This window comes from Pristis pectinata, chromosome 2, assembly GCF_009764475.1.
Source record: "Pristis pectinata isolate sPriPec2 chromosome 2, sPriPec2.1.pri, whole genome shotgun sequence".
Classification (NCBI taxonomy): Eukaryota; Metazoa; Chordata; class Chondrichthyes; order Rhinopristiformes; family Pristidae; genus Pristis; species Pristis pectinata.
The window spans coordinates 15,239,087-15,266,173 of NC_067406.1; the positions used below are offsets into that span (position 1 = coordinate 15,239,087).

General features: G+C 41.7%; 1 protein-coding gene across 3 annotated transcripts in view; it reads right to left on the reverse strand.

Moving 5' to 3' along the window:
- Window positions 1–27,087, reverse strand: part of ctnna2 (catenin (cadherin-associated protein), alpha 2) — a 1,078,855-nt gene that overhangs the window by 19,537 nt on the left and 1,032,231 nt on the right. For all 3 annotated transcript variants that reach the window (XM_052033367.1, XM_052033351.1, XM_052033359.1), the window contains exon 17: window positions 11,486–11,620. In XM_052033367.1, coding sequence (XP_051889327.1) covers window positions 11,486–11,620 — 135 coding nt within the window. The remainder of the gene's footprint in view (window positions 1–11,485; window positions 11,621–27,087) is intronic.

Here is a 27,087-nt window from a genome sequence, read left to right on the forward strand (position 1 = left end):
TGAATAATTAGGGGAATTGAAAACTGATGAAGAGAAACACTTTAATTACTTTCTGCTTGTTGTATGACTTGTGCCATATGGCTGCTGAGGATTTCTCAATTACTCAGTGAAGCGGTATCTGCTTTGTCCGCTTGTCAGAGCCAGACAAACTTCAATGTGACAAACCAGAATAAGCATGCTGACCAGTCCAGGTTTTGTTGGCTTTAACTTTCAGTGCTAGTCAGTAGGGACATCCTGCACCAGACTGGCTAAAGCAGATGGCCCAGAAACGCTGAGCTACATTGCACCGCACACCTGGGACAAAGGTCACAAGGGTGAAAGTGGATCTGTGGAATAACTTTGCTGGGATTGAAGCCGCCAAGTCCAACAATAGACAGGGGTCCTGGCAGAGGGCGAGCTGGCAGAGGGCTGGAATCACAGCTTGCTCAGCTAGTGATGAAATGTAATTGAAAAGCCTGACCACATTAATGAGCAAGGTCTCTTCATCATAAAATACATAATCACTGGGGAACAATAGAATAATTCATACACACACACACACACACACACACACACACACACACAATGTCACACACACACATTCTACAAATTCACACACACACACACATTCTACAAATTCACATACACGCGCGCACACACACACAATCTCACACACACACACACATATTCTACAAATTCACATACATGCGCGCACACACACACAATCTCACACACACACACACACACACACACACACATTCTACAAATTCACATACACATGCACACACACACAAGCTCTACAAATGCACACACACACACACACGCACACATATCTTCAAATTCACACTCACACATACATGAACATGCATACACTACAAATTCACACACATGCTCTACAAATTCACACACACTACAAGTTCACAAACACACACACACACACACACACACATAGACTCTACAAATTCACACATGTGCACACTTTAGGAACACTGAGTGAGTGAATTTGGAGGCTTTTGCAAATAAAGCAGGGAATAAAGCAGCAGACTTCTGCTGCATTGAAACCAAGGACCTGCAGAGAATCACCCATTGAGAAGAGGTGTTCCACTGAGTATTCTTCCTAATGAATTTCCCAAAAGAGAGATACTTAATGATACATGTATTGGGCGTCCAAAATAGTTGACGTGGGATCACTCTGATAATGTTTTATAAATGATAGTTTTGCTTATACGTTTTTATCTTGTCAAACTAAAAGCTCTTTATGAGTCGCCTGACCTTGCTGAAAGAACTAATGTATGTTAACCCATCAATATGACAAATGTCAGTTGGAAAAGCCCTGATCACAGTCTTTAGTGTCGTTGATTTATACATTATACATTTGTATGAAGGTATGTCACAAGTTGTTAGAGAATGAAGGAAAGAGCAAATGTGCTGTTGTCCCCCTGAGGATGAAAAGAGCTTTGTGTGAGTCTCTCCTGCCCTTTTACAAGAAAGATGTGACATATTGATAGTTTAATAGGCTCCCAGGAGGAGCTGTGTTAGGCAAAACATGAAAAGGGATTTTAAAGTTGTTTCTGTCTTAACAGTTGAAGATGATGAAATAGATGTTAGAAATGGTTGGGGGGGGGCAGATTTTCTGAATTCTCACTCAACAGATTTAAGCAGATGCAGCAGGGTTTAACTCACACTTATTATGTGAAGCCCTGTATTTCTCTTGTTTCGATACAGAACATGGAGGTCAAGACTTTATCAGTGCTGACATTGGAACACCCTGGAAAAGAGGGCAGCTATGATCTGAACCTTTGCACAGCAATGTGCTGATCCTATAGCATGCTGTCATATGGAGGTAGGGGGTTCAAGAGAAACCAGGGAGCCTGGGGAAAGGTTAAAATCAGTCGCCTTGTAACATCCACAGTGGATGTAGCTTGCTGTAGACTAGCTGAAACAATCCAGAACCAATATATTGGTATTGGTATTGGTTTATTACTGTCACTTGTACCGAGGTACAGTGAAAAACTTGTCCTGCATACCGATCGTACAGGTCAATTCATTACACAGTGCAGTTACATTGAGTTAGTACAGTGTGCATTGAGGTAGTACAGATAAAAACAATAACAGTACAAGGTAAAGCATTACAGCTACAGAGGAAGTGCAGTGCAGGTAGACAGTAAGGTGCAAGGTCACAACAAGGTACATTGTGAGGTCAAGAGTCCATCTCATTGTCTAAGGGAACCGTTCAATAGTCTTATCACAGCGGAATAGAATGTGTCCTTGAGCCTGGTAGTAAGTGCCCTCAGGCTCCTGTATCTTCTACCTGATGGGAGAGGAGAGAAGAGAGAATGACCTGGGTAGGTGGGGTCTTTGATCATGCTGGTTGCTTCACCTAGGCAGCGTGAAGTAAAGAGTCCATGGAAGGGAGGCTGGTTTCCATGACCAACTGGGCTGTGTCCACAATTCTCTGCAGTTTCTTGCAGTCCTGGGCAGAGCAGTTGCCATACCAAGCTATGATGCATCCAGATAGGATGCTTTCTATGGTGCATCGATAAAAGTTGGTGAATGTCAAAAGGGACATACCGAAATTCTTTAGCCTCCTAAGGAAGTAGAGGCGCAGGTGAGCTTTCTTGGCCGTCTACGTGATTGGACCAGGACAGGCTATTGGTGATGTTCACTCCTAGGCCAGAGCTCTGAAGTCCTGCTACATTCAATCATGAATGGTAGTGGACAACCAACAAGTGAGGAGACTCCATAAATATTACTTTCCTCAATGATGGCAGACACAGCACGTTTGTGTAAAAGTCAGGGCTAAAAGAAATTCAACTATCTTCAGCCAGATTCAAAAATAGAATAATCTACTTTACAATTCTCTTGAGGTCTCCAGCATCAGCCTTTGACTAATTCAGTTTACTCCACTTGATATCAAAAATGGTTGAAAGCACTGATTTAGTGATAATTATGGCCCAAGCAAGATCCTGACAGCACTGCTAAAGACTTGTGGTCCATATATATGGCTGTGTCTCTACTCATTCTGCCTCAGTACAGCTACAACATATATCTCCCCGACAATAACTCAGGTTATTTCCCATCCATAAGAAACAGGACAAATCCAATCTGGATGATAACCATCCTCTCAGCTGAGCTAAATGAAGGAAGGTGTTGTCAACTGTGTTATCACATGGCATTTACTGACCAACAAGATGCTTACTAATATACAGGTCCAGACTACACTACAGCCTTGGATCCTGACCCGAAACGTTGACAGCCTGCTTTTCTCCACGGATGTTGCCTGGCCTGTTGAGTTCCTCCAGCATCGTTGTGTTTTTCATCTAGATTTCAGCATCTGCAGTCCTTTGTTTCTCTTTGGTCCGAACATGTTTTGAATTTTGATTTTTTTCAAGCATGAGTTGAATTGCAGAGGTGAGGAGAGAACACCTGCCCTTGCCAACATTTGACCGAGTGTGGTATCAAGGAACCCTGGTAAAATTCATTCAGTATAGGAATCAAGGAGGAATGTTTCCACTGAATCAAGTCATTTAGAAACAGTTGCAAATAAAATATAAACAAAATAAAAGTTAATAATACAGGATTTAATGAATAATAACAGCTTCTATCCCACTGTGATAAGACTATTGAACGGTTCCCTTATTTGATGAGATGGACTATGGCCTCATGATCTACCTTGTTGTGACCTTGCACCTTATTGCACTACACTTTATCTGTAGCTGTGACACTTTACTCTGTACTGTTATTGTTTTTACCTGTACTACATCAATGCACTCTGCACTAACCCAATGTAACTGCACTGTGTAATGAATTGACCTGTACGATCGGTATGCAAGACAAGTTTTTCACTGTACTTCGGTACAAGTGACAATAATAAACCAATACCAATACCAATAAGACTATTGAACAGTTCCCTTATATGATGAGGTGGACTCTGACCTCACCATCTACCTTGTTGTGACCTTGCACCTTATTGTCTACCTGCACTGCATTTCCTCTGTAGCTGTGACACTTTACTCTGTACTTATTGTTTTTACCTGTACTACCTCAATGCACTCTGTAATAACCCAATGTAACTGCACTGTGCAATGAATTGACCTGTACGATCTGTATGCAAGACAAGTTTTTCACTGCACCTTGGTACAAGTGACAATAATAAACCAATACCAAAACTAATAATAAATTCACTTGAGACACATTTAGAACATGGAACATATATCAGTACGGCACCGGAACAGGCCTTTTGGCCCACCTTGTCTGTGCCAACCATGATGCCAATCTAAACAAACCCATTTGCCTCTACATGGTCTGTATGCCTTTATTCCCTCCCTGTTCATGTACCTGTCGAAATGACTCTTAAACATTACCATCCTATCTGCTTCTACCACTTTGCCTGGCAGCACGCTCCAGGCACCTACAACTCTGTGTAAAAAACTTGCCTTGCACATCTCCTTTAAACTTTCCCCTCTCACCTTAAACCTATGCCCTTTAGTATTTTGACATTTCCATCCTGTGAAAAAGACTTTGAATATCTACCCTATTTATGCTTATCATAATTTTATATACTTCTCTCAGATCGCCTCTCAGCCTCCGACGCTTCGGAGAAAACAATCTAAGTTTGTCCAACCTCTCCTTTTGGCTAATACTCTCCAATCCAGGCAGCATCCTGGTGAACCCCTTCTGCACCCTCTCCAAAGCCTCCATGTCCTTCCTATAGTGTAGAGACCAGAATTGTTAATGTTAACCTGCTTGTGGATTGGGCAGATTCTTTCACAAATTAAATTGGAAACAAATAAAACTTGTAACCAGATAGCACTTTTTAGCACTTCAGGGCATCCCACCGTGGTTTACTGCCAATTAACACTTTTGAAGTGTAGTCGTAGTTGCAATGCAGAAAGCACATCTGCTATAATGCTTAAACTGAGTTCCCACAAACAGAAACATGATAATCATTGAGGGATAAATATGGACCAAGACACCAGGGAGAAAAAACCTCGTCCTCTTCAATATAGGGCAGAGTTAGACAGTCATAGAGTTATGCATCGCAGAAATGGGCCCTTTGGCCCACTATGTTCATACTGACCATTCTGCTCATCTAAACAAATCCCCTTTTCCCGCATTAGGTCTGTATCCTTCTATACCTTGCCTTTCCAAGTGCCTGTCTAAAGCCTCTTAAACATAGTGATTGTAACTGATTTCATGATCCCCTCTGCCAGTGCGTTCCAAATATCAACTACTCTCTGTGTATCATTTGTGTGATCAACTTGGATCACAAGAAGCCAAGAACATAAGGAGATAGGAGCAGGAGTCAGCCACAAGGCCTCTCAAGCTGCCCCACCATTCAGTATGATCATGGCCGATCTATGTTGTCCTCAATTTCTCTGTGCAGTTCCCATTGCCTCCAATTCCTCAATCTTTCCAATATTTGTCTATCTCCACCTTAAGTACATCTAATGATCTGGCCTCCACCACCCATGGGAGCAGAGAACTCCACATATTCAATAGTCTCTAAGCGAAGAAACTACCCTGCACCTCAGTTTTAAATGACCATCCTTTATTTTGTAACTATGTCCTTGTTCATTACTCTCCCACTAGTAAAAACAACTCAACATCTACCCTGTCAAGCCCCCTTAGGAACTTAGATCTTTGAATGAGGTCATGCCTCATACCAGGAAATAGCCTTTTGAATGCTTCCAACATCACTATATTCTTTTTTGAGGTAAGGGGACCAAAACTGTGCACAGTATTCCTTACCATCACCCTGTACAACTGTAAAAAAACCTCCCTGTTCTTAAACTAACCCCTTTGCAATAAAGGCCAAAATGCTGTTTGCCTTCTTAACTACTTGTTGAAACTGCCTGCTATTCTTTGTGATTCATACACAGGAACCCCTAGATCCCTTTGAACTTCACTCAGTTGCAGCTTCTCTCTATGTAGATAATAATTCACTTTTTGATTCCTCTTGCCAAAGTGAATGACTTCCATTCTACCACATTGTTTAAGTTCTGCTGCAATTTATAACTACCCTCTTTTGCAATTCACAATGCTATTTTGTATCGTCTGAAAACTTAATTGCAGCTTGTGCTGCCAAGTCCAGGTCTTTAATGGAGATTAAAAATAAACAATGGTCTTAACACCAAACCCTGGAGAATACCAGTAGTCACCTCTCTCCAGTCCAAATACAACCATTCACCATGACTCTCTGTTGCCTGTTACCCGACTAACTCCTGATCCAGGCTGTCAATGTCCTTTTTTATATCTTCTTACCCAATGGGAGTTCTCTTTTCCCAGTGAACTCGTACCTGAAGCTGTTTACTGGTTCTACAAAATATGCAAAGCCTCATGCTTCTTAAAAGAATTTTGCTGCTCTTTGACCACAGTAATCACCCAAGAGCCTCTCAAGCCCGAGTGTTCTCCTTTCTTGTGCAGAGGTGTTTTCTTACGTGTTTACACTTGTCTTGACTTAGTTGTTGCTGTAAAACTGCCACTGTGGTTACCAACTCTCTCAGCTCACAGGTAGGTTTTCTTGCTTGAATCAGCCTCCATATATTGCCATAACACAGGTTAGTTCTTTACATCCTCGTCACGAATTTGTAAAGAATGTGTGGCTGCAAATTCTAACTGCATATTATGCAGGGAATATAATGAATCACCAAGAGACATGGAATGCTGCTAAAGCACATGCATCTTGTTCTGACTACACTGCTTATGTACGTGTACATTAAACAGCATCTTCACACATTTACAGCAGGCATTTCAAGGCACTGGAAAGACACCACCGATGTTGTTTACGCAAAATCATCCAAATTCACGGGAAGGATAAACAGACCACCACCAGTGTCCTCTCCTAGGCCAACCCTCCAGCACTGAGACTCTAGTTAGACTCAGCCTGCTCTGTTGGTCTGGGCCACATCATTCGCATGCCCGATAACAGACTCACAAAACAAACATCCTACTCCAACCTCTGCCACAGGAAGTTCTTACTAGGTGCTCAAATCCTCCTTGAGAAAATGTAACATACCCATTGATTTGTGAGAACCTCTGAGGAGCACGCCATCTAATAAACCACCCATCCACCCATTCCATCAGGCACTATCTGCCCTGTGTGCAGAAGAGTTCCCACATTGTCCTCATCAGTCATCTCAGAACCCAGAAATCATCCTTGATCGCGAGCGAGTATCTAAGGAGAAGAAGAATAATGGATTGCAGCATTTTAATAATAACAGATGTCAGGTTTATTGGTCTATTTTTCTCTTCCTTCTTTCATAAATAGAGTCTATATTTGCTTCTTCTCAGTTTTTGGGGACTGTTTCAAAACTTTCTATGCTGTATGACTCTCTGACTCTCTATGACTCTAAGCTTTGGGAACTCTGGGATTTCACATTGATGTACCTGCTACCTCAGCAGCCCCCTCTTTGCAATGCAGGCCATCAGGCCCAGAGATTTGTCTGCTTTTAATCCCCCTAATTTCTTCTGTATTTTCTATTTGACGATTTTGGTTATTTGAAGTTTCTCATTGTCACTAAACCTTTGTTTCTCCTCCATTTCAGCTGCACATTGTATCTTCAGGAATGAAGGCATAAATAAAATGACTTGTGCAATGCCTCAGCCATTTCTTAATTCATTATAATCATTTCTCCTGCCATTCTCTCCATGGCTCCACATTTATTTTTGGTACTGTTTTCTTCATAGGTGCAAATTTCTTACAATTATAGTTGATATCTCATGCTAATTTACTCTCATATCCCATCTTCTCCTTCTCTCTATTTTTGGTCATTTGTTGGCTGCTTCCTAAAACCCTCCCATTCTCAGGCTTACTACTTTTTTTGGCAACATTATAAGTTTCTGGTTTTAATCCAATCCTACCCTTGTCAAGTTAAATCCTCTCACACCAACCAACCATACTGTGAAAGCTTTTATCCCTGCTCTGTGCCAGCAGCACCCTGTGTAGTATCAAACTTCACAAGATGAATTACTTTTGGAGGGGGAGGTTATGTTCGCTGATGTTTCTTGCTCTTTAACACCTGGAAATTTTTATAAGTGTTATGGTCTTATGTTGTGTTAACACTTTTTTATATAAATTGGATTTTATTTAGAAATATAAACTGCCCCTGGATCAATCACAAGATGTCAGAATAGATCAGGGAGCATTAAAATAAATCAATCATTTTCCAACATACACATCAGACTGGGAGACTGACTACAAGGTGAATTGGACCATGGAAGAGTGGAACTCGGGCTGTCAGAGTGAATAATAAAGTGTTAAAATGAAACTGGCCATGTACAAGTGAACCAGAGCCAATCAGATACAATCAAGAGAGATAAGAGATCTATAAATATTCTGAGGAATAAATGAGCCTGCCGTCACTAACAGAGGCTATGAGAGAGAAAATTACCGTGTAACTATAGTAAGCCAAGGATTCTAATGTAAGACGTAACTGTTTTCTCTTATGATGAGAATAAAGGCCATGCAATGTTGCTTTTCATCTCATTACACTATTCTGATGCAGTAATCAATAATCAGTGCACTGTGGCATTAAACTATAGCTGTAAAATATTGGGCCGAAACTTCTTCTGTTGATCAGTTTAACAGAAATGCTGCAAGTTCAAAATGGAATTTTTCTTTGCCACTTTCTTCACGAAAATCATCAACATGGGGATTTCCACACCAACATATTCAAGGTATCTGACAAACTGGACCCATGGTCATTTAAGCAGATGCAGTTTTCCGAAATAGTAACTGGTGAAGGATTATTTCTATAGGTCACTGGGTATTGGAAAAGCATACAGGGAAAAAGTATGTGTGCTTCTTTTCAATTGAAGAATTCAGTGTTCTCAGAATGTAGGACTAATTACCAAAAGTAGTAATCATGTCATTAAACATAGCAGCCTTGTGCTTGATCTGACCCACTGCCTGCACTTGGTGCCTGTGCTGATCCCATGGCTGTACTTAGCTACAGTGGCCCCCAAAGGCTGTGGGAAGCCTCCAGCTTGCGGGAGCAGGTTAGTGGCAACTGGGCCTTGGGTGGCAGAACCTGAAGCCCCAACCCCAGCACCAGATTGATGGCCTTTGACAACTTGTTGCTGTTAAAGGCATTGATCATTGTTGTAAAATTTCTGATATTCAAAGATGTTCAAAAATACTTGGACGGGTCATAATAATAAAGTGGAAATTATTTAGTAAATTATTTAAAACTTAAAAAAAGTTGGATACACATTATATTGCCATTAAGATAGTAAATACACAGTGAAGCAAAGAAAAATGAATAACTTCACTGAACATACCTCTCCAATGAAGGTCAGTGACCTCATGCAGTTGAACGGAATTACTGCTTGTTTGCTAGTCATGGCCGCCATGAAACTGAGGGAAAGCGGTTAAACTGAACTGCATTGAGCCCTCAGTTTAGTACAATCTGGAGTTGCCGTTGAACTAATTGGAGGGAACAGCGACAGGGCGGAAGTCTGAGCTCCAGTGTGCGTCCACCTTCCGTGCCTCAGAACCTCCAAAGGTTAATTGTCACACAAGGAGCCAAATTGCAGCAAAAAGGAGAAGGATTGGAATACTGAAGTGTCAAATATATCCACAAGAGAAGATTACAGAGAGGTTTCACCTATGCTAAGAGGCATGAATGAGCAGCGTGGCCCTTTTGAATGGTGCACAATGCAGGATTCACGCCAGAAGAACCAGACAGAAGCCTTCAATGTTTAGGGTTGCTGTTGGCATTCACCTCGGATGAATGCTGCTCCCAGCTGTATGTAAGTTTGAGGAGAAGACGTGTGTCTACAGCTGAACTTTGCTTTTTTGTGAGCTGCATACATATGTACTTGGCTGTATTCTGCTCGTCTACCACAGTATGCTTAAACTGCTGCTGAGAAAGCAATTGGTCTGGTAAGAGAAGTGATTTCCGGCTTCATTTGGAGCTGGAAGGTGGGAATTTTATGCTCCCAAGCCATCTATTGCATGGTTTTGAGGAGTGAAACATTCATTTTGCACCTCAGCCTCATCAAATGCAATGTATTTTCCTTTCCAACACCAGCAGACTTTTGGCCTCTGACTGGGATTGCCAAATATAGTACCAACTAGTTCAGTCGGGAAAGTTGTGAACTGTGTTCCTCTCTCCACAAAAAATTGCACTGAAAATGTCAAACCTTGTTCCACATTGATTCCTTCACAGTGCAGTGTGCCTGCCCTGGCTCAGTTGGCTTCAGAGACAAAATCAAAGTTGACACTTCAGTTAGCACTGAAGGACTGCTGCATTGTCAAAGAATAAGACGATTATCCAAAAATTGCTTCTTATCTAATTTACATTCATTCTGGTATTAGTAAAAGATCCCATGGCAAAGAAGACAGGAGAGTTTTCTCCAGTGACCTCTCCCCAACATTTATTACCTCAGTCGATTATTTATGCCATTGTTTTAGGTATCTTGGTGTCGGTCGAATTGACGATCACATCTTTCTCCAACAGAAATTACACTACAAAAGAAGCTGGATGCCAAATGCTTTCTTGGAACCTTAGGGTGAGCAATTTAACTCTCTACTGTCGAATAGGTGGAAATGGATTAGTCTCCAATTGTACTCACTTCCTGACATTTGGAACGTAAAGAGGTAAGTACAATGGATGGCCAATACAGTCTTACCCAGTTAGCACAAACAACCGTATGTAACCTTCACACAGGTAGATCCTTACAACACAGATGGATACCATTCACCTCCGGTTAGTGTATTGTGTATCTGAAAGACTTCCCAGTTTTGTCGCATAACCCAAACTTTATCCCTATAATCTAGTAAATTAGACCTCTTTGATGTTACATGCACTTTGGGGTGCTCTGAGATTGTGTAAAGAACTACACAAAAGGAAGCTAATTCCCTTTTTTTTACCAAATAGTTGCTAAAGAAGATCCCCATACCACTAGTCAGGGCTGGCTTTGAATCCCGATGCCAAAAGCTAATGTAAACATTGCAACGTATATTGAAACTTAGTGCCATTGACAGATTATTGGAAATATAGCTTTGTCCTTCAGAGACTCTGAACAAGGCAGCTGTAAGCTTTTGGTGATGCCACTGTTGCAGCAGGGCTCTCCCTCCCATTCTGTAGCTGCACATCTCACACTACTATAAATAACACCTCTGTGTTGCTTGAATCATTTAAATAATGTTGCTTAGATTTTGTCACATATGAGCTATTGTGGCTCAAGGACATTCGTCACTGGAAAGAAAAAAAAGAAATTCCCTATGGCAGTGGAGTGGAATAAAATATGAGAGAACCTCAGTTTCCTTAAGTTAATATTCCTCACAGAGACTTTAATAAGGTCACAGCAATCGTTAAATATATATATTTTATCTTTCATAGATGTGCATTAATATATAAGTAGCATCATTGCTAATGAAGCGTACACAGAACACACTGTTAAGAAAGGAATATTCAACGACCCAAGGCTGTGGAGCTTGCAGAAAGTAGCAGAGGGATTGTTTATACCTTTAGGAATTTTGTATTTAACTACTACTTACCCCAGACACAATCAGCTCCCCTCCCAGGTTTTGGACTTCTGCCTTCACTTTGCTGCAGATGTTAAGTTGGTGGCAGTAGAGTGCTATACGTTGCAAGTAGGCCAACAGATCTTGCTTACAAGCTGAATCAGGACACTGCAAGAAATAAAGCGGTTTCACATTAATTTCAGTCCATTTTTGTCATTATTTTCCACTTGAAACATTAATTTAGATCTCATTCACCAACAATTAACCTACAGGGCTTCCTTTCCTTGGCTGTGTTTTGATTCCTAATTAAAAGGCTGCACGATCAGGATAAAATTTTGGTCTATTAGTAATGAAAGGAGGGGTTTTTTTATTACTTAAAGGAGTCTCGGAGTCATAGAGAGATACAGTCCACCAAGTCAACCCACTGAATTTGTGCCCACCATTAACTGCTCATTTACTCTAATCCTACATTAACCCATTTTTTAAAAATTTCCCCACATTCTCATCAACTTTCCCCAGATTCTACCACTCACCTACACAGTAGTTGAAGTTTACAGTGGCAAATTAATCAACCAACCTGCATAGCTTCGGGATGTGGGCAGAAACCAGAGTTCCCAGACGAAACCCACATGATCATAGGGAGAATGTGTAAACTCCACACAAACAGCACCTGGAGGTTATGATTACAGCTGGGACTCTGGTGCTGAGAGGCAGTGGCCCTACTAGCTGTACCAATGGGCCACCCACTCTGAACCTCTGTCCTTTTCTACATTAGTGGACTTTGGATACCAAATTCTAAACTGCATTCAAGACTGAGATTATTAGACGTTTTAACACAAGGGAGTCAAGGTATATGGAGGCAAGGTGACAAATTAGAGCATGGTCTATGCCCTACGCTATTCTTTTATATAATTGATGAGGAAACTGCAAACTTCCAACTGAATTTGTCATTCCCCTAATGCTGGCATCTATTTGGCAGGATAGATTCCTCCTGAACACCATTCCAAGATTTCCTTTTAAAACAAGAATTTCTTGGTTAACATGAAGTTTCACACAAGACTATATAGCCAGAACTGGATGAATAAATAACAGCAACACGGTGTTAACCTCAGAAGGATATCACAACCTTACTAAATTATTCCAAAGTAAACAGCACATTTTGTTCATATGAAAATATACATTTATGCATGTAGGTGTGTACACATAGGAAAAGGCTCGTTTTGCCAAATGATGCTTTTTTTTAACCAATGAAGATATTTACTTTCAATTTTTAAGAGAAGGGAATTTTAAAGTTCTTAGAGATGGTATTGATTGACTGTCCATCTTTTTGATTCTATATTGAGTAACAAAAGAAAATTGCAGATGGAGGCAATTGCAACAAATAATAGTATCTCCTGAAAATGAATTTCATGCTTGCTAGTAAATAATCAGTTTTGAAGTCTTCCATCGATATAGGCACAGATAGTTCCAAAATTACAGTAGGGACAATTTGTTCACAATATTAGTAAAGGTGATTCTTTCTTTCTCCCTTGTCTGTACATTCCATTCCATTTCTCTTTTCACTCCTTTTTTCCTGCATATTTCTGCCTGACACTGTCTCCACCAATTTTCATCAAACCTTCCTCTGTTTCTCTTTCTAAAATTTTCTCTCTCAGAACTTTCTTTTGTCTATTTTGATCTAGCCACTATGACAGCCCTTTCCTCCATTGCATTTCTCTCTCCCACCCACTGTCCTTCTCCTCTTATCTTTTTTACAGCAGTTTCTCCACCCATTGCAACAGCATTGGAGTGACTGTAAAGGAAGCACAATGGCAGTCCACTAACTGCACCACTGGGCACAATGCAAGAAACATTTTTCAATCACACAAGAGGTCAGACGTCAAAAGAACACAGGGAATAGAACATCAATAATCACACAGAAAGCATGAAACTGACAAAAGAAGGGTGCACACTGCTCATTAAGACTACATGGCTATTGATAGCACTGGTTTTGCTACAAGCCTGATCCATTCTCCACTGATCAATGTGTGAATTCCAAATGTTATCATCTGCAAACCAGAGTTCGAATATCTAACCTATTTATATTTTCCTTCCTGCAAGACCTTGCAGCATTGGTTGAAGAAACAGAGAGTTGCATATGTGATCATATGCCTAATACTGGTGTCTCTTAGTACTGTAATATTTAACAGGGATTCAGGATTACCCCACCTGGTGTCACCACAGTGGGAAACTGTAAGCAAGATCGGACTTCACAGAAGTGAATTTCAGAAACACAACGACAGGACGGTTTCCTCTCAGAAACGTAGACAATTAAGAGAGAAAGGAAGAGTTAAGAAGAAGAATTGTAAACAAAGAGATCTGGTCAGTGTGAAGCTGTGTGAAGTGGGGTCACACTGACATTTGGACATCTGGATCGTGCCAGTGAGGGAGCACAGGTGAGACAGCTTTTCAGCTGAGATGGCTTTACAGTCCTGAGAAAATCCCACTATCTCTGAACACAGAGGAAAACAGATAAGGATATTCTAATTTACATAAGCATTTTGGGATATTGTGGACCAGGGACATTTTAGAACATTGTACAAGCCTAAACTCTGATAATTGCTGACCAGGTAGCCAAGGAGATTATGGAAGCTAGCAGGAAGTTGAAAGAATTAAATAAACAAGTACACATTTGAAAAAGGAGCTCACTTAGAGCCATACAACTGGCTGTTAAATCAAAGCAATGTCTGGAAGGTATGCAATGTCGTGTTTAAAAAGGTGCCTCATGAGTTGACTGGCAACAATAACTCTGGAGACCAACAATTGCAGAAGAAGACTCAAGTCCATAACTCAGAGAAGAACCTGCTGCATCGAACTCCAGCCAGGTTCATCTGGAGTGGGTAATATCTGAATATAAGTAGTAAGTTTTGAAAATTGTGAAACTAACTCGCCGATGACACCACTGTTGTTGGCAGAATCTCAGATGGCAATGAGGAGGTGTACAGGAGTGAGATAGATTGGCTGGTTGAGTGGTGTCGTAACAACAACCTTGCACTCAACGTCAGCAAGTCCAAGGAATTGATTGTGGACTTCAGGAAGGGGAAGTCGGGAGAACACACACCAGTCCTCATTGAGGTGTCAGTGTTGGAAAAGGTGAACAGCTTCAAGTTCCTGGGCGTCAATATCTCAGAGGATTTATCGTGGGTCCAACACATTGATGCAATCAAGAAGAAGGCATGCCAGTGGCTCTACTTCATTACGAGTTTGAGGAGATTTGGTATGTTGCTAAGGACTCTTACGGATTTCTGCAGACGTACGGTGGAGAGCATTCTGACTGGTTGCATCACAGCCTGGTATGGAGGCTCCAATGTGCAGAGTCAAAAGAGGCTGCAGAGCATTGCAGACTCAGCCAGCTCCATCACAGGCAGAAACCTTCCCACCATCGAGGATATCTTCAAGAGGTGGTGCCTCAAGAAGGCGGCATCCATCATTAAGGACCCTCACCACCTGAGACATGCCCTCTTCACCTTACTACCATCGGGGAGGAGATACAGGAGCCTGAAGACCCACACACAACATCTCAGGAACAGCTCCTTCCCCTCCGCCATCAGATTTCTGAACAGTCCATGAATCCAGGAACACTACCTCGTTATTCCTCTTTTGCATTATTTATTTATGTTTGTAACATAGTAATTTTTATGTCTTGCACTGTACTGCTGCCACAAAATAACAAATTTCACGACATATGTCACTGATAATAAACCTATTCTGATAACTAAAGAGTAATGTAACTACAGAGTTAAGTAACTAATGAGTCTTGTTTGAACTATGAAGTGAATGTTTGAGTTGTTTGAACTAATCGCAATTAATAAAGAAGTATAGTTATTAGCCAAATTCATTGTCTGGTGTATTTTATTATATGCTTTACTTAATTGGCAAAAGGAGCAAGATGCCATAGGACATGTATCACCACAAGCCTCAAGAGCTCCTTGAAAAGTATAATCAGCTAACTGCCTTCCATAGTTCTGACCCTCACGTGGGCGTCTTGAAGAAGCTGGAGAACAGGTTAAAAAAGAACACAATGCCAAATGGAATTGTGGTGTTAAGGAAGAGTAAATTGGCTTTATCCACCTTTGAGCATTTTGTAATCAAGCAGAATGACCCATGACCCATGCTTCTAAATGGAGGTCAGTCTTGGAGGAAAGAAAACTTTTATGTACTGTAGACATTTTCACTAAGGTGCTGATTGTTGATAATGTCATGAAGGGACAAAAGGGATTGATGCATTTTCACATGTTGTGTCTGACAGAAGGTTCCTTGATTGGAAAGCAGAAAAGAAAGATGTACAAATGTGGTGTCAATAAAGGGCTGAGTTCCACAGTTGAGAAAATGTCATTCAAAGTTTATGCACTAAAGTTGGGGGTTGGTGGGGAATAGTTTAGGGGATCTAATTCTGCCAGTCTTGTGAGTGGCAGAAAACCATTCCCCAACTGTAGAAAGATCCCCACATTCCCCTGAGTCAGGACTCCTCAGTTCCACCTGTTATAATTGAAGCTGTGCTGGCCTCTGCACCTCATTAATCTCAGTCTTCTTTCTCTACAGTATTTGACCAGTCCCGATCCACTCAGCCCACAAGCGTCTGACGACACTTCTGGGGACGCGGCAGCTGAAGCCTCCAATGTGTGAGGAAATTCAGAGGCAACATTTTAAAGACACACAGACATTGGGTAGATTTCACACAAGTCTCCTTAATTCCTGGACGTTAACTTATCAGATAACCTGTCCTGGGCCCAGCACACAGATGCAATTATAAGGAAGGTGTGCCAGCGTCTTTACTTTCTTGGGAGGTTAAGGAGGTTTGGCTTGTCACTGAACACTCTAACAAACTTCAACAGATGTACTGTTGAAAGTATTCTGATTGGTTGCATCATGGTCTGGTACAGCGGTTCGAATGCGCAGGAATGTAAAAAGCTGCAGAGAGTAATGGACTCAGCCCATTACTGGCACATCCCTCCCCATCATCAACAGTATCTACAAGAGGTGCTTCCTCAAGAAGAAAACATCTATCATCAAAGATCCCCACCATCCACGCCATGCCATCTTCTTACAGCTACCATCGGGCAGGAGGTACAGAAGCCTGAAGTCCCACACCACCAGGTTCAAGAACAGCTACTTCCCTTCAGCCTTTGGTTCTTGAACCAACTGACACAACCCCAATCAATATAGTTTAGCAACACAAATGACCACTTTGATCACTTTGCATTAAAATGGATTTTGTTTTCTTTTGTTCTAATTATGTTCTTTCTTGTAAAAATTGTGTATAATTTATATTTAATTTATGTTTTTGTGATTGCTGCTTATATGATGCTGAGCCTGTGATGCTGCTGCGTAAGTTTTTCATTGCTCCTGTGCACACATGTACTTGTGCATATGACAATAAACTCGACTTTGACTCTTTGACGACTGTTTACATACTGTTAGTACACTCATTGAAAATGGTGAGAAAGTTCAATCCGACTGTCCTCCCGCACCCCCAACCCTGCCCCACTCAAATTGGTGCAGCTCTCTCTCTGTCCGACCTGGGAGTGCACAGTGGGGCATGAAACCTGAAGCTTTATATGAATGTCCCTCTCATTAAAATACATGATACACAAGAAAATGTTGAGGGTGAACATGTTAATCTCGTCAAAGCCACACTATTAGCCTGTCCATGGAAGCAATGGTTTCACACTGCCAAATGCAAAGAAAACCAGAGTCCTGGAATTCACATCTTCTGAAGCATAAAAGAATAGTGAATCCTTCATTTTCTCTCCTTTGCTGCAAGCAATCCTTTTTCAGCAAGACAACATCATTGGACCTATTGAAAATTGTTAGTTAAGTAACTGGTTAAGTGCCTAAGGAATATGCTTACAGTTTATCTCACAATGGCCTAATTTATAAACAGGCTAATAATAGGATGCTCCCTTCCTCCTCAAAACACATGCTATCTCTTATGATAGTACAATTAAGATTCTGCCTGATATGTTTGTGTTGAATTATTATGCAATATTTTAGTACTTTACAAAACCAACTTGTTTTACTAACATGCATTTTTTACTTTATTCTTACATAAGGCATTTGATTTCTTTTCTTCCCCTGGTAAAACCTGAAGTAGTTCCAAAAGATCAAAGGCTCAGGCAGTGTCAATGTGTGGGAGAGAAGCGGGTGACACTCACCATGAGGAAATCCTGTTGGCATTTCAAGTAGTTCCTTTCATGGTGAAATAGCTACACACTCAAGAAATCAAGCTGAATACTTCATTTTTAAAAAAAATCCAAGTTGATCTGACAAATTATGGAAATCAGGAATATGTTAAATGATTTTAATTCTTTTTCTCCCCCAAGTAAACCTTTTTCACCTCTGTTTATCAATAAGAAATTAGCAAAATTCAGCTGAAACTGAATGCCAGCTCTATGACTCACTGCTGCAATCTGTCCTACTTCAACTTGTGAATTCCAATTCCTCGTTCCCTAAGGCGACTTGCAAAATGATGGCCACTAACTTTTTGAAAAGGTGAAAGCCAGTTCTTATAACCTACTTCAGAGCATGAAAGCACATTTAAGTGTAACAAGTAAATGGTGGAAGAAAGACAAAACTTATTGTGTAATTTATTTCAACACGAATGACAGATTGTTCTGTTTTACACGGTTCTTTTTTTTGGGCAATCCCTTAGGATTGAGGCAGGCTTGCCTGTACTAATGTTGTGTGGGATCTGATGCACCTGATGGTTTGACCCACAGGATCTGGCAGAGGTGGGACAGGTAGTATTTGATGGAGCAACTGGATGGGTATTTGGGAGGTTGTGTGCACTTTCCATCATTTCCATCTCTCTGCTTTCAGTAAATAGACTAGAGATTCTGTGTCATTCTGAACATTCTTTTCCATTTTGAGCAGCCATCGAACATATAACATAGAACACTACAGCATAGTAAGGCCCTTTGGCCCACAGTGTTGTGCCGACATTTTATCCTGCTCTAAGATCTATCTAACCCCTCCCTCCCACATCACCTTCATTTCTCTATCATTCATGTGTCTATCTAAAAGTCTCTGAAATGTCCCGAATATATCTGCACCCACCACCTCTGCCGGCAGTGCATTCCACACATCCACCACTCTCTGTGTAAAAAACTTATTCCTGACATGCCCCCTTATACCTTCCTCCAATGGGCCAGGAATTCCCTCAAGCCAGTGGGGATGTTACACTTAGGGAGGCTAAGAATGTTGAATTGTCCACTTGGCGATCTCTTGAAGTCAGAATAAATGTTTTTGGGGAAAAAAAACAGAATGCTGGGAAAACTCAGCAGGTGAAGCAGCATCTGTGGAGGTAAAAGGTGCAAGTTGACATTTCAGGTCGACAACCCTGCATCATAGAGCACAGAACAGTACAGCACAGAAACAGGCCCTTCAGCCCATGATGTTGTGCTGAACTAATGACACCTAATGCCTTCTGTATGTGGATGGTCCATATATTTCCATTCTCTTGCATATTCATGTGCCTATCTAACAGCCTCTTAAACACCACTGTCATATCTGCTTCCACTACCAACCCTGGCAACGCATTCCAGGCACCCACCACTCTCTGTGTAAAAAAACTTGCCCTGCATATCACCTTTGAACTTTCCCCCTCTCACCTTAAATGCATGCCCTCTAGTATTAGACATTTCGCACAGTAGCATAGCGGGTTAGCGCGATGCTATTACAGCCCCAGCGATCGGGATTCGATTCTCGTCGCTGCCTGTAAGGAGTTTGTACGTTCTCCCATATCTGTGTGGGTTTCTTCCGAGTGCTCCGGTTTCCTCCCACATTCCAAAGACGTGTGGGTAGGTTAATTTGGGTTTAAAATGGGCGGAGCGGACTTGTTGGGCCGGAAGGGCCTGTTACCACCCTGTAAGTAAAATTTTTTAAAAAAGATACTGGCTGTCTATTCTATCTGTGCCTCTCATAATTTTATAAACATCTCTCGGGTCTCCCCTCAGCCTCTGCCACTCCAGAGAAAACAACCTTAGTTTGTCCAACATCTCCTTACAGCACATGCCCACTAATCCAGGCAGGACCCTGGTAAACCTCTTCTGCACCCTCTCCATAGCCTCCACATCCTTCCTATAATGGGGCGACTAGAATCAAGACAGAGGGGGACGAGGAAAGCTTCCAGTATATAGCTGTGGGAATGTTGGTGGGACAGAGGCTGATGGGTGATAGGTGGAACCAGATGGGGAGGGAATGATGGAAAAATGGAACCAAGTGGCAGAGGGGATGGGGCAATGCTGGTACATGATAGGTGGAGATAGAATGGGAGGGCAGATAGAAGCAAGTGGGGGGAGAAGATGGGAGAGATGAACCAAGAGAGAAAAAAACTAGGTAGATAGGGGAGTGCGTGAGGGAGGAGAGCACCAAGGATATGGAAAATTCAATGCTCATACCATTGGGCTGTAACCAAACAGAGTATGAGATGTTTTTGCTGCTCCATCTATTCTGGGAGTCTGGTGTTGGAAATATAAATGACATAGCTTTCCCACAGGAGCCCACTGAGTGTAAATAGGGCCTCGATGCAGTATTTTGCAGAGACAGGGTGTGCAGTATCTGTCCCATTTTTTGAGCTGCTTGATGTAGGTAGCCCATGTCTCAGAGGACTATGCAGGGAAGGCATTCCTGCTGAAGGGGAGACCATGAGTTTTGTGATGGGTTTGAATCTTGACCTTCAAACTCTTTTTTCCTCAGACATTCAAAGGCTGTGCTGGTGCATTGAAGGCACCGATCAATTTAATCATTTATGTCTACCTTTATTGAGAGGTGCTTTCTGAAATGTGCTAAGCAGACCACGATTTCCAGGGTCTCATCGTGGACCTCTGTTATCAGAGGGCAATGCTGTAAACCAGGCAGGTTGGTCGAAGACCTTTGCTTTGTGTGTATATTAATTGTATAACCCATTCTTTCATATGCTTCAGCAATGGAATCAATTTAAACTTGGACTTTGGCCTCCTAACATGCACACACACAAGGACTGTCTGTTATTGTACCTCAATGACTGAAGTCTGGGGTGATCATGGTTCTGAAGAGGAGGTTAAGTAATTTGAATGGCTTCCCATTTGTCCCGTAGGTTAACTCCATTAGAACATAGAACATAGAACAGTACAGCCCACGATGTTGTGCCAAACTAATTAAACCAATGACTACTAATTAATCTAATTCCTCTTCCCCGCACATTGACCATATCCCTCCCTCCTCTGCATATTCATGAACCTATCTAAGAGTCTTAAATGCTCCTGTGCTATCTGCCTCTACCACCACCCCTGGCAGTGGATTCCAGGCCCCCACCACTCTCTGTGTAAAACATTGCTTTGTGCATCTCCATCATACTTTCTCCCCCTCACCTTAAATATATGCCTCTAGTACTGGACATTTCAACCCTGGGATAAAGATACTGACTCTCCTTTATCTATTCCTCACATAATTTTTAAAAATTCTATCAAACCTCCTGTCAGCCTCCACGGCTCTAGAGAAAACAGCCCCAGCCTGTCCAACCTCTCCTCACAGCACACGTCCTCCAACCAGGCAGCATCCATAAACCTCCTCTGCACCCTCTCCAAAACCTCCATATCCTTCCTATAACGAGGCAACCAGAATTGAACGCAATACTCCAAATGTGGCCTAACCGGAGTTTAATAAAGCTGCAACATAACTTCCTGGTTCTTGAACTTAATGCATCGACTAATGAAGGCAGGCATGCCATATGCCTTCTTTACCATCCTATCAACCTGTGAGGCAACTTTTAGGGACCGATACACCTGGATCCCAAGATCCCTCTGTTCTTCAATGCTATTAAGGATCCTGTCATTGACTGTGTACCCTCCCCTTATGTTGGATCTCCCAATGTGCAGCAACTTGCACTTGCCCGGATTAAACTCCATCTGCCACTTCTCCACCCATATCTGCAGCTGATTTATATCCCGCTGTATCCTTTGGCAATCACAACGCAATACACAATGTCACCAAACTTTGTGCCGTCTGCAAACTGACTCATCCACCCTACCACATTTTCATCCACATCATTTATATATGTGACAAATAACACTGGTACAGATCCCTACGGAACACCACTAGTCACAGACTTTCTAAGGGCAAGCCAATTTCGAATCCAATCAGCCAAGTCATCATGAATCCCATGCATCCTAATTTTCTGGATGACCCTACCATGGGGGACCTTGTTGAATGCCTTACTAAGATCCATGTAGACAACATACACAGCTCTACCTTCATCAATCACTTTCGTCACCTCCTGGAAAAACTCAATCAGATTGGTCAGACACGACCTGCCCCACACAAAGCCATGCTGACTGTCCCTAACTAGACTATGCTTCTCCAAATGATCATAAATCCTATCCCTAAGAATCCCCTCTATCAGTTTCTCCACCACTGACGTGAGGCTCGCCAGTCTATAATTTCCAGGATCATCGCCATTTCCCTTTTTGAATAAAGGAACAACATTAGCTACCCGCCAGTCCTCCAGCATCACACCTGTGTCTGTTGAAGATACAAAGATCTTGCTCAAGGCCCCAACAATCTCATCTCTTGCTTCCCTCAGTAACCTGGGGTATATCCCATCAGGCCCTGAGGAGTTATGCACATTAAGGTTTTTCAAGAGCCTAACACTACCTCTTTCCTAATCTCAAAATGCCTTAGCAGCTCAACATGGTCCATTCTGACCTCACGAGCATGGGAAGCATGTGGAGGTGAGGTGTAGCAATGCTGTGAGGGGGATTGAGGAAACTGTTGGGGCAATAACACAGCCTTACTTGACACCACAGTCTGCAGTGAAATTGAACTCAATCGTAGGCCCATTGGTCATGATCATGGCTTGCATACTATAATGAAGCAAGACACTCAATTTCAGAAGGTCCCTCTTAATCGACAGTGATGAAGGTCAAAAAAGTGCTACCGCCTGCAATTCTGTTGAAGTTGATGTACAGTGATGTTTATGTCCATTTGTGTCTCTTGGTAGACGTAATCCACACAATGTTTCGAAGAGACACAAGAGACTCTGGAATCTGGAGCAACAAACAATCTACTGGAGGAACTCAGCAGGTCGAACAGCATCTGTGAGGGAAAAAAGAATTGACGATGATTCAGTTAAGACCCTGCCCCCGGACTGAGAATGGAGAGGGGAGATGGCCAGAATAAAGAGGAGAGGGGGAGGGGTGAGATAGGGGTCAGTAGGAGATTGGTGTCACCTGGTTCCAAGCTAGGACGGAGAAAAGTGGGAATACAAAGGTTACCAGTGCTGGAATCTGATGATACAGAAAATGCTGGAGGAACTCACCAGGTCAGGCAGCACCTATGGAAGGAAATGAACAGTTGATGTTTTGGGTCGAGTCCTTTCCATCAGGAATCTGATAAGTAAGGAAGCTGATAATGGGAACCATTAAGGGAGAGGTGAAGAGCAGATGAAACCAGATGGGGAAGGCAATGTGAAGAAGAAAGACAAGGATGGAAAGGTCCTGGAATCTTAGGTGACAAGAGATGTTATAAATTTAGTCCAAAAGCAAAAGGAAACATATGTAAGGTTTAGGAAGCAGGAGAGAACTTAAACAGGGAATCAGGAGAGCTAAAAGGGGCCATGAAATGGCTTTGACAAGCAGGATTAAACAGAATTCCAAGGCACTGTATACATACATTAGGTTAATTAGGGAGAGGGTAGGACAACTCAAGGACAAAGGAGGACATTTATGTCTGGAGCTAGTGAAAGTGGGCAAAGTACTAATTGACTGCTTAACATCAGTATTCACCAAGAAGTAGGACATGGAGGAAAGTGAGATCTGGGAGAGGTATGCTGATGTTCCAGCGTATGTTGATATCGAGGAGGAGGAGCTGGTGGGGCTCTTAAGAACATTCAGAAGCCCCAGGCCTGAATAGGAGCTATTGTAAGTTATTGAGAGAGGCAAGAGAGAAGATTACTGAGGCCTTGGAAGAGATCTTTGTATCCTCTTTAGCTAAAAGTGAAGTCCCAGGGGATTGGAAAACAGTCAATGTTGTTCCTTTGTTTAATAGAACACAGAACAGTACAGCACAGAACAGGCCCTTCGGCCCACAATGTTGTGCTGACATAGCTAATCCCTTCTACCTATAGAATGCCCATATCCCTCCACTTTCCTGTCATTCATGTGCCCATCCAAGCCCCTCTTAAAAGCCCCCAATGAATTTGCTTCCACCTTCCTATCAGGCAACACATTCCAGGCATCCACCACTCTCTCAGTAAGAAACGTACCCCTCACATCTGTTCTGATCCTACCCCCCTCACCTTAAATGCATGCCCTCTGGTGTTGGATCGCTCAATAATGGGAAAAAGATATTGCTTGTCTACCCCATCTACGTCTCTCATAATTTTATAAACTTCCAACAGATCACCCCTCAACCTCCGCCGCTGCAGAGAAAAGAGCCCAAGTTTGTCCAGCCTCTTAAGTAGGGCAACAGGGACAAACCAGGAAATTATAGGCTGGTGACCCTTAGATGAGTGGTAGTGAAATTACTGGAGGAGACCTTAAGGGATAGGATCTACTAACATCTAGAAAAAACATAGACTCATTAGGAATGGTCAGCATGGCTTTGTGTGGAGGAGGTCAAGTCTTACTAACTTGATTGAGCTTTTTGAGGAGGTGACGAAGATTATTGATGAGGGTAGGGCGGAAGCTATTGCATACATAGCCTTTAGTAAAGCTTTCGACAAGGTCCCTCATGATAATCTGATCCAGAAGATTAAGGCACATGGGATGTATGAAAACTCAGTAGATGGATTCAATATTGGTTTGACCACAGCAGACAAAAGCAAGTGGTGGAGGGGTGTTATTCTGACTTGAGATCTGTGACCAATGGTACTCCATAAGGATCAGTGCTGGGACCTCTGCCGTTTATACAAATATATATGATAAACAATTTGGACTAAAATGTAGGTAGGTTGATTAGTAAGTTTGCAGATGACACAAAAGCCCAAAACTCCCTGCAAGTGGCAACACAAGTAGATTGGGTGGTCAGGAAGGCATACAAGATGTTTGCCTTCATTGGTCAGGATGTTGAGTATAAAAGTCGGGAAGTCACTTAGTTAGCCACATTTAGAGTATTATGTGTGATTCTGGTCACTGCATTACAGGAAGGATGTGGAAGATTTGGTGAGGGTGCAGGTGAGGTTTACCAGGATGTTGCCTGGATTAGAGAGTATTACTTATAAGGAGAGGTTGGACAAACTTGAATGTTTTCACTGGAGCATCGGAGACTGATGGGTGATCTCATAGAAATATATAAAATGATGAGAGGCATAGATAGGGTAGATAGTCAAAGTCTTTTTCCCAGGGTGGAAATGTTAAATACTAGAGGGCATAGCTTCAAGGTGAAAGGGGGAAAGTTTAAAGGAGATTTACGAGGCAAGTTTTCTTTACACACTGAGTGGTAAATGCCTGGGGAAGTGGTGGAAGCAGGTACAATAGCAACGTTTAAGAGGTATTAAGACAGGCACATGTACAGGCAGTGAATAGAGGGATGTAGACCATGTGCAGGCAGATGGGATTAGTTTGGTATAGACATTGTGGGCTGAAGGTCCTGTTCCTGTGCTGTATCTATGTTCTATTTTCAAAAGACTATGCGCAAAACCAAAATCTCTTTAGAGCAAAGTCAAAGGAGAAATTTGACCAAGCAGCTTAGGATCATCAGAGTAGAAAACTTTTGTTCCAAGTAGTATTTTTCATGTCCTTCACACATCCCAAAGCACTCTACAGCCAATTTCATTGTTTTATTGAAGAAAATATGACAGTTATTTTTTGTACAGCATTTTCCTACTAACATATTATGCAGTGTAACAACAGTCACACAATGTATAGAGCGGTGTTGATGGACGGTTAGATGTTGTCCAGGGTTCCCCTGCTCTTCTCCCAACTAATGCTATGAGATCTAATACACCCACCTCAGGGAACAGACGGTTTATCTTCACAGCTGACTGATGACATTGGTCAATAGCCTGACACTATCTCTTCTGCACTAATGTGCCAATCTAGATATTTGAACTGAACTCAAATCTCAAGGGTTGGATTACAACTCAAAACTCTCTGACTCAAGGGCAGGAACACTACCAACTGAGCCACAGCTAACACACAATAGATATAGAGACACAGGATGGAGAGAATTTAGTTTCTAATAGCTGAAGGATAAATTAGATTTAACATGTTTTGAAAAGAGCTAGAAGTATCATGTTTACACAGTGGATATTTAGGATTTAGGGTGTATTGTTTGATAGGATGCTGGAAGAAGATTCCACAGTAGCTTTAGAAAGGGAATTGGATTAATAAAAAGAAAATGGGAAAAATCACAACAAAAAGTAAATCACTGATTTGGCTACGTTTTGGGCAGGCCAGGATTTAGTCAGCCAGCACTTTTTAACCTGATTACACCAGAAGCTTAATGAGTATTAATAATGAGAGCCTTATAATCTTTTAAGTACCCAACCCTATGTTTGTATCAGACAATACAGCCACCAAAGCTTCCCCATCTCATCCACAAAACAACTAATAGGGGATATTAGCAACCATTTGACTGGATAAAGCTGGAAACATGCATGACTTTTTCTTCAATGTTCATGGGGCTTGTAAAGCCAATATGTTATCTTAAGTTTAACTCCCAGCAGCCTGACCCACTCTTTGTATGGTCTTCCTTCTGCTTTGTTCATTCTGATAACCTTTTCACCTCTCTTATGCTGTTGCTTTGTCTGATAACTTGCTTTGAGGGTGAACCAGATTGTTTGAAATATTGACTTTATATTTGATCCAATTATAGATCTACACCATTATTAAAATTGCCTTCTTCCCCTTTGTAACATTTCCAAACTCCACTGTGGCTACGATCATCTTCTAGCCTCATCCACACCTGTATTACCTGCAGGATTGATTATTCCAATTTGTTCCTCACCATCTTCCATCTTCCACACTCCATAAGCTTAAACTCATCCAAAACACCGCTGCCCATATCCTTTGTCAAAGCAAGTTTTGTTCACCTATTTCCCTGACCAGGCATTTGGTCACTTATCCTAATAACTCCTTCTGAAGTTTGTTGTCAAAATTTGTTTAATAATGATCCTGTGAAATGCATAGAAATGTTATATTTAATTATAGAGGCCAAACAATTATAAGCTCTTCTTGTTGCTGCAAAGTCATTTCATTCTGCCATGCCAAATTCCCCATGCCCCTTCCACTAAAGTACAAGCAACCTATAAACAGTGCATTAAGATAATCTTCTATTTTGAAACAAAACCTAATCAATGGTTACCTGATGCACATTAAAAATCAAAATCAAGATCTCCATTTTTTAAGCTGCAGATGTTTTTATATGGATGATTTTATACATTGCTGATTGCAGCTCTTCCACTATAACCAGAAAGATGACTTTGGTGGGCCTACCCATGATCATTTCTTTGTCAATTTCAATGCTGAAGTCATTGTATGTACAAGTAAATGAAGCAGGTTGAATGCAGTGTGAAGTGTGTCGCTCAAGTTCTTAATATCCCTTAGGTGACCTAATAGTTGATGAATAATTCTTTTTGGTGTTGCGCTATCAGTTTGTCTGTGATCTCTTTTTGGGAT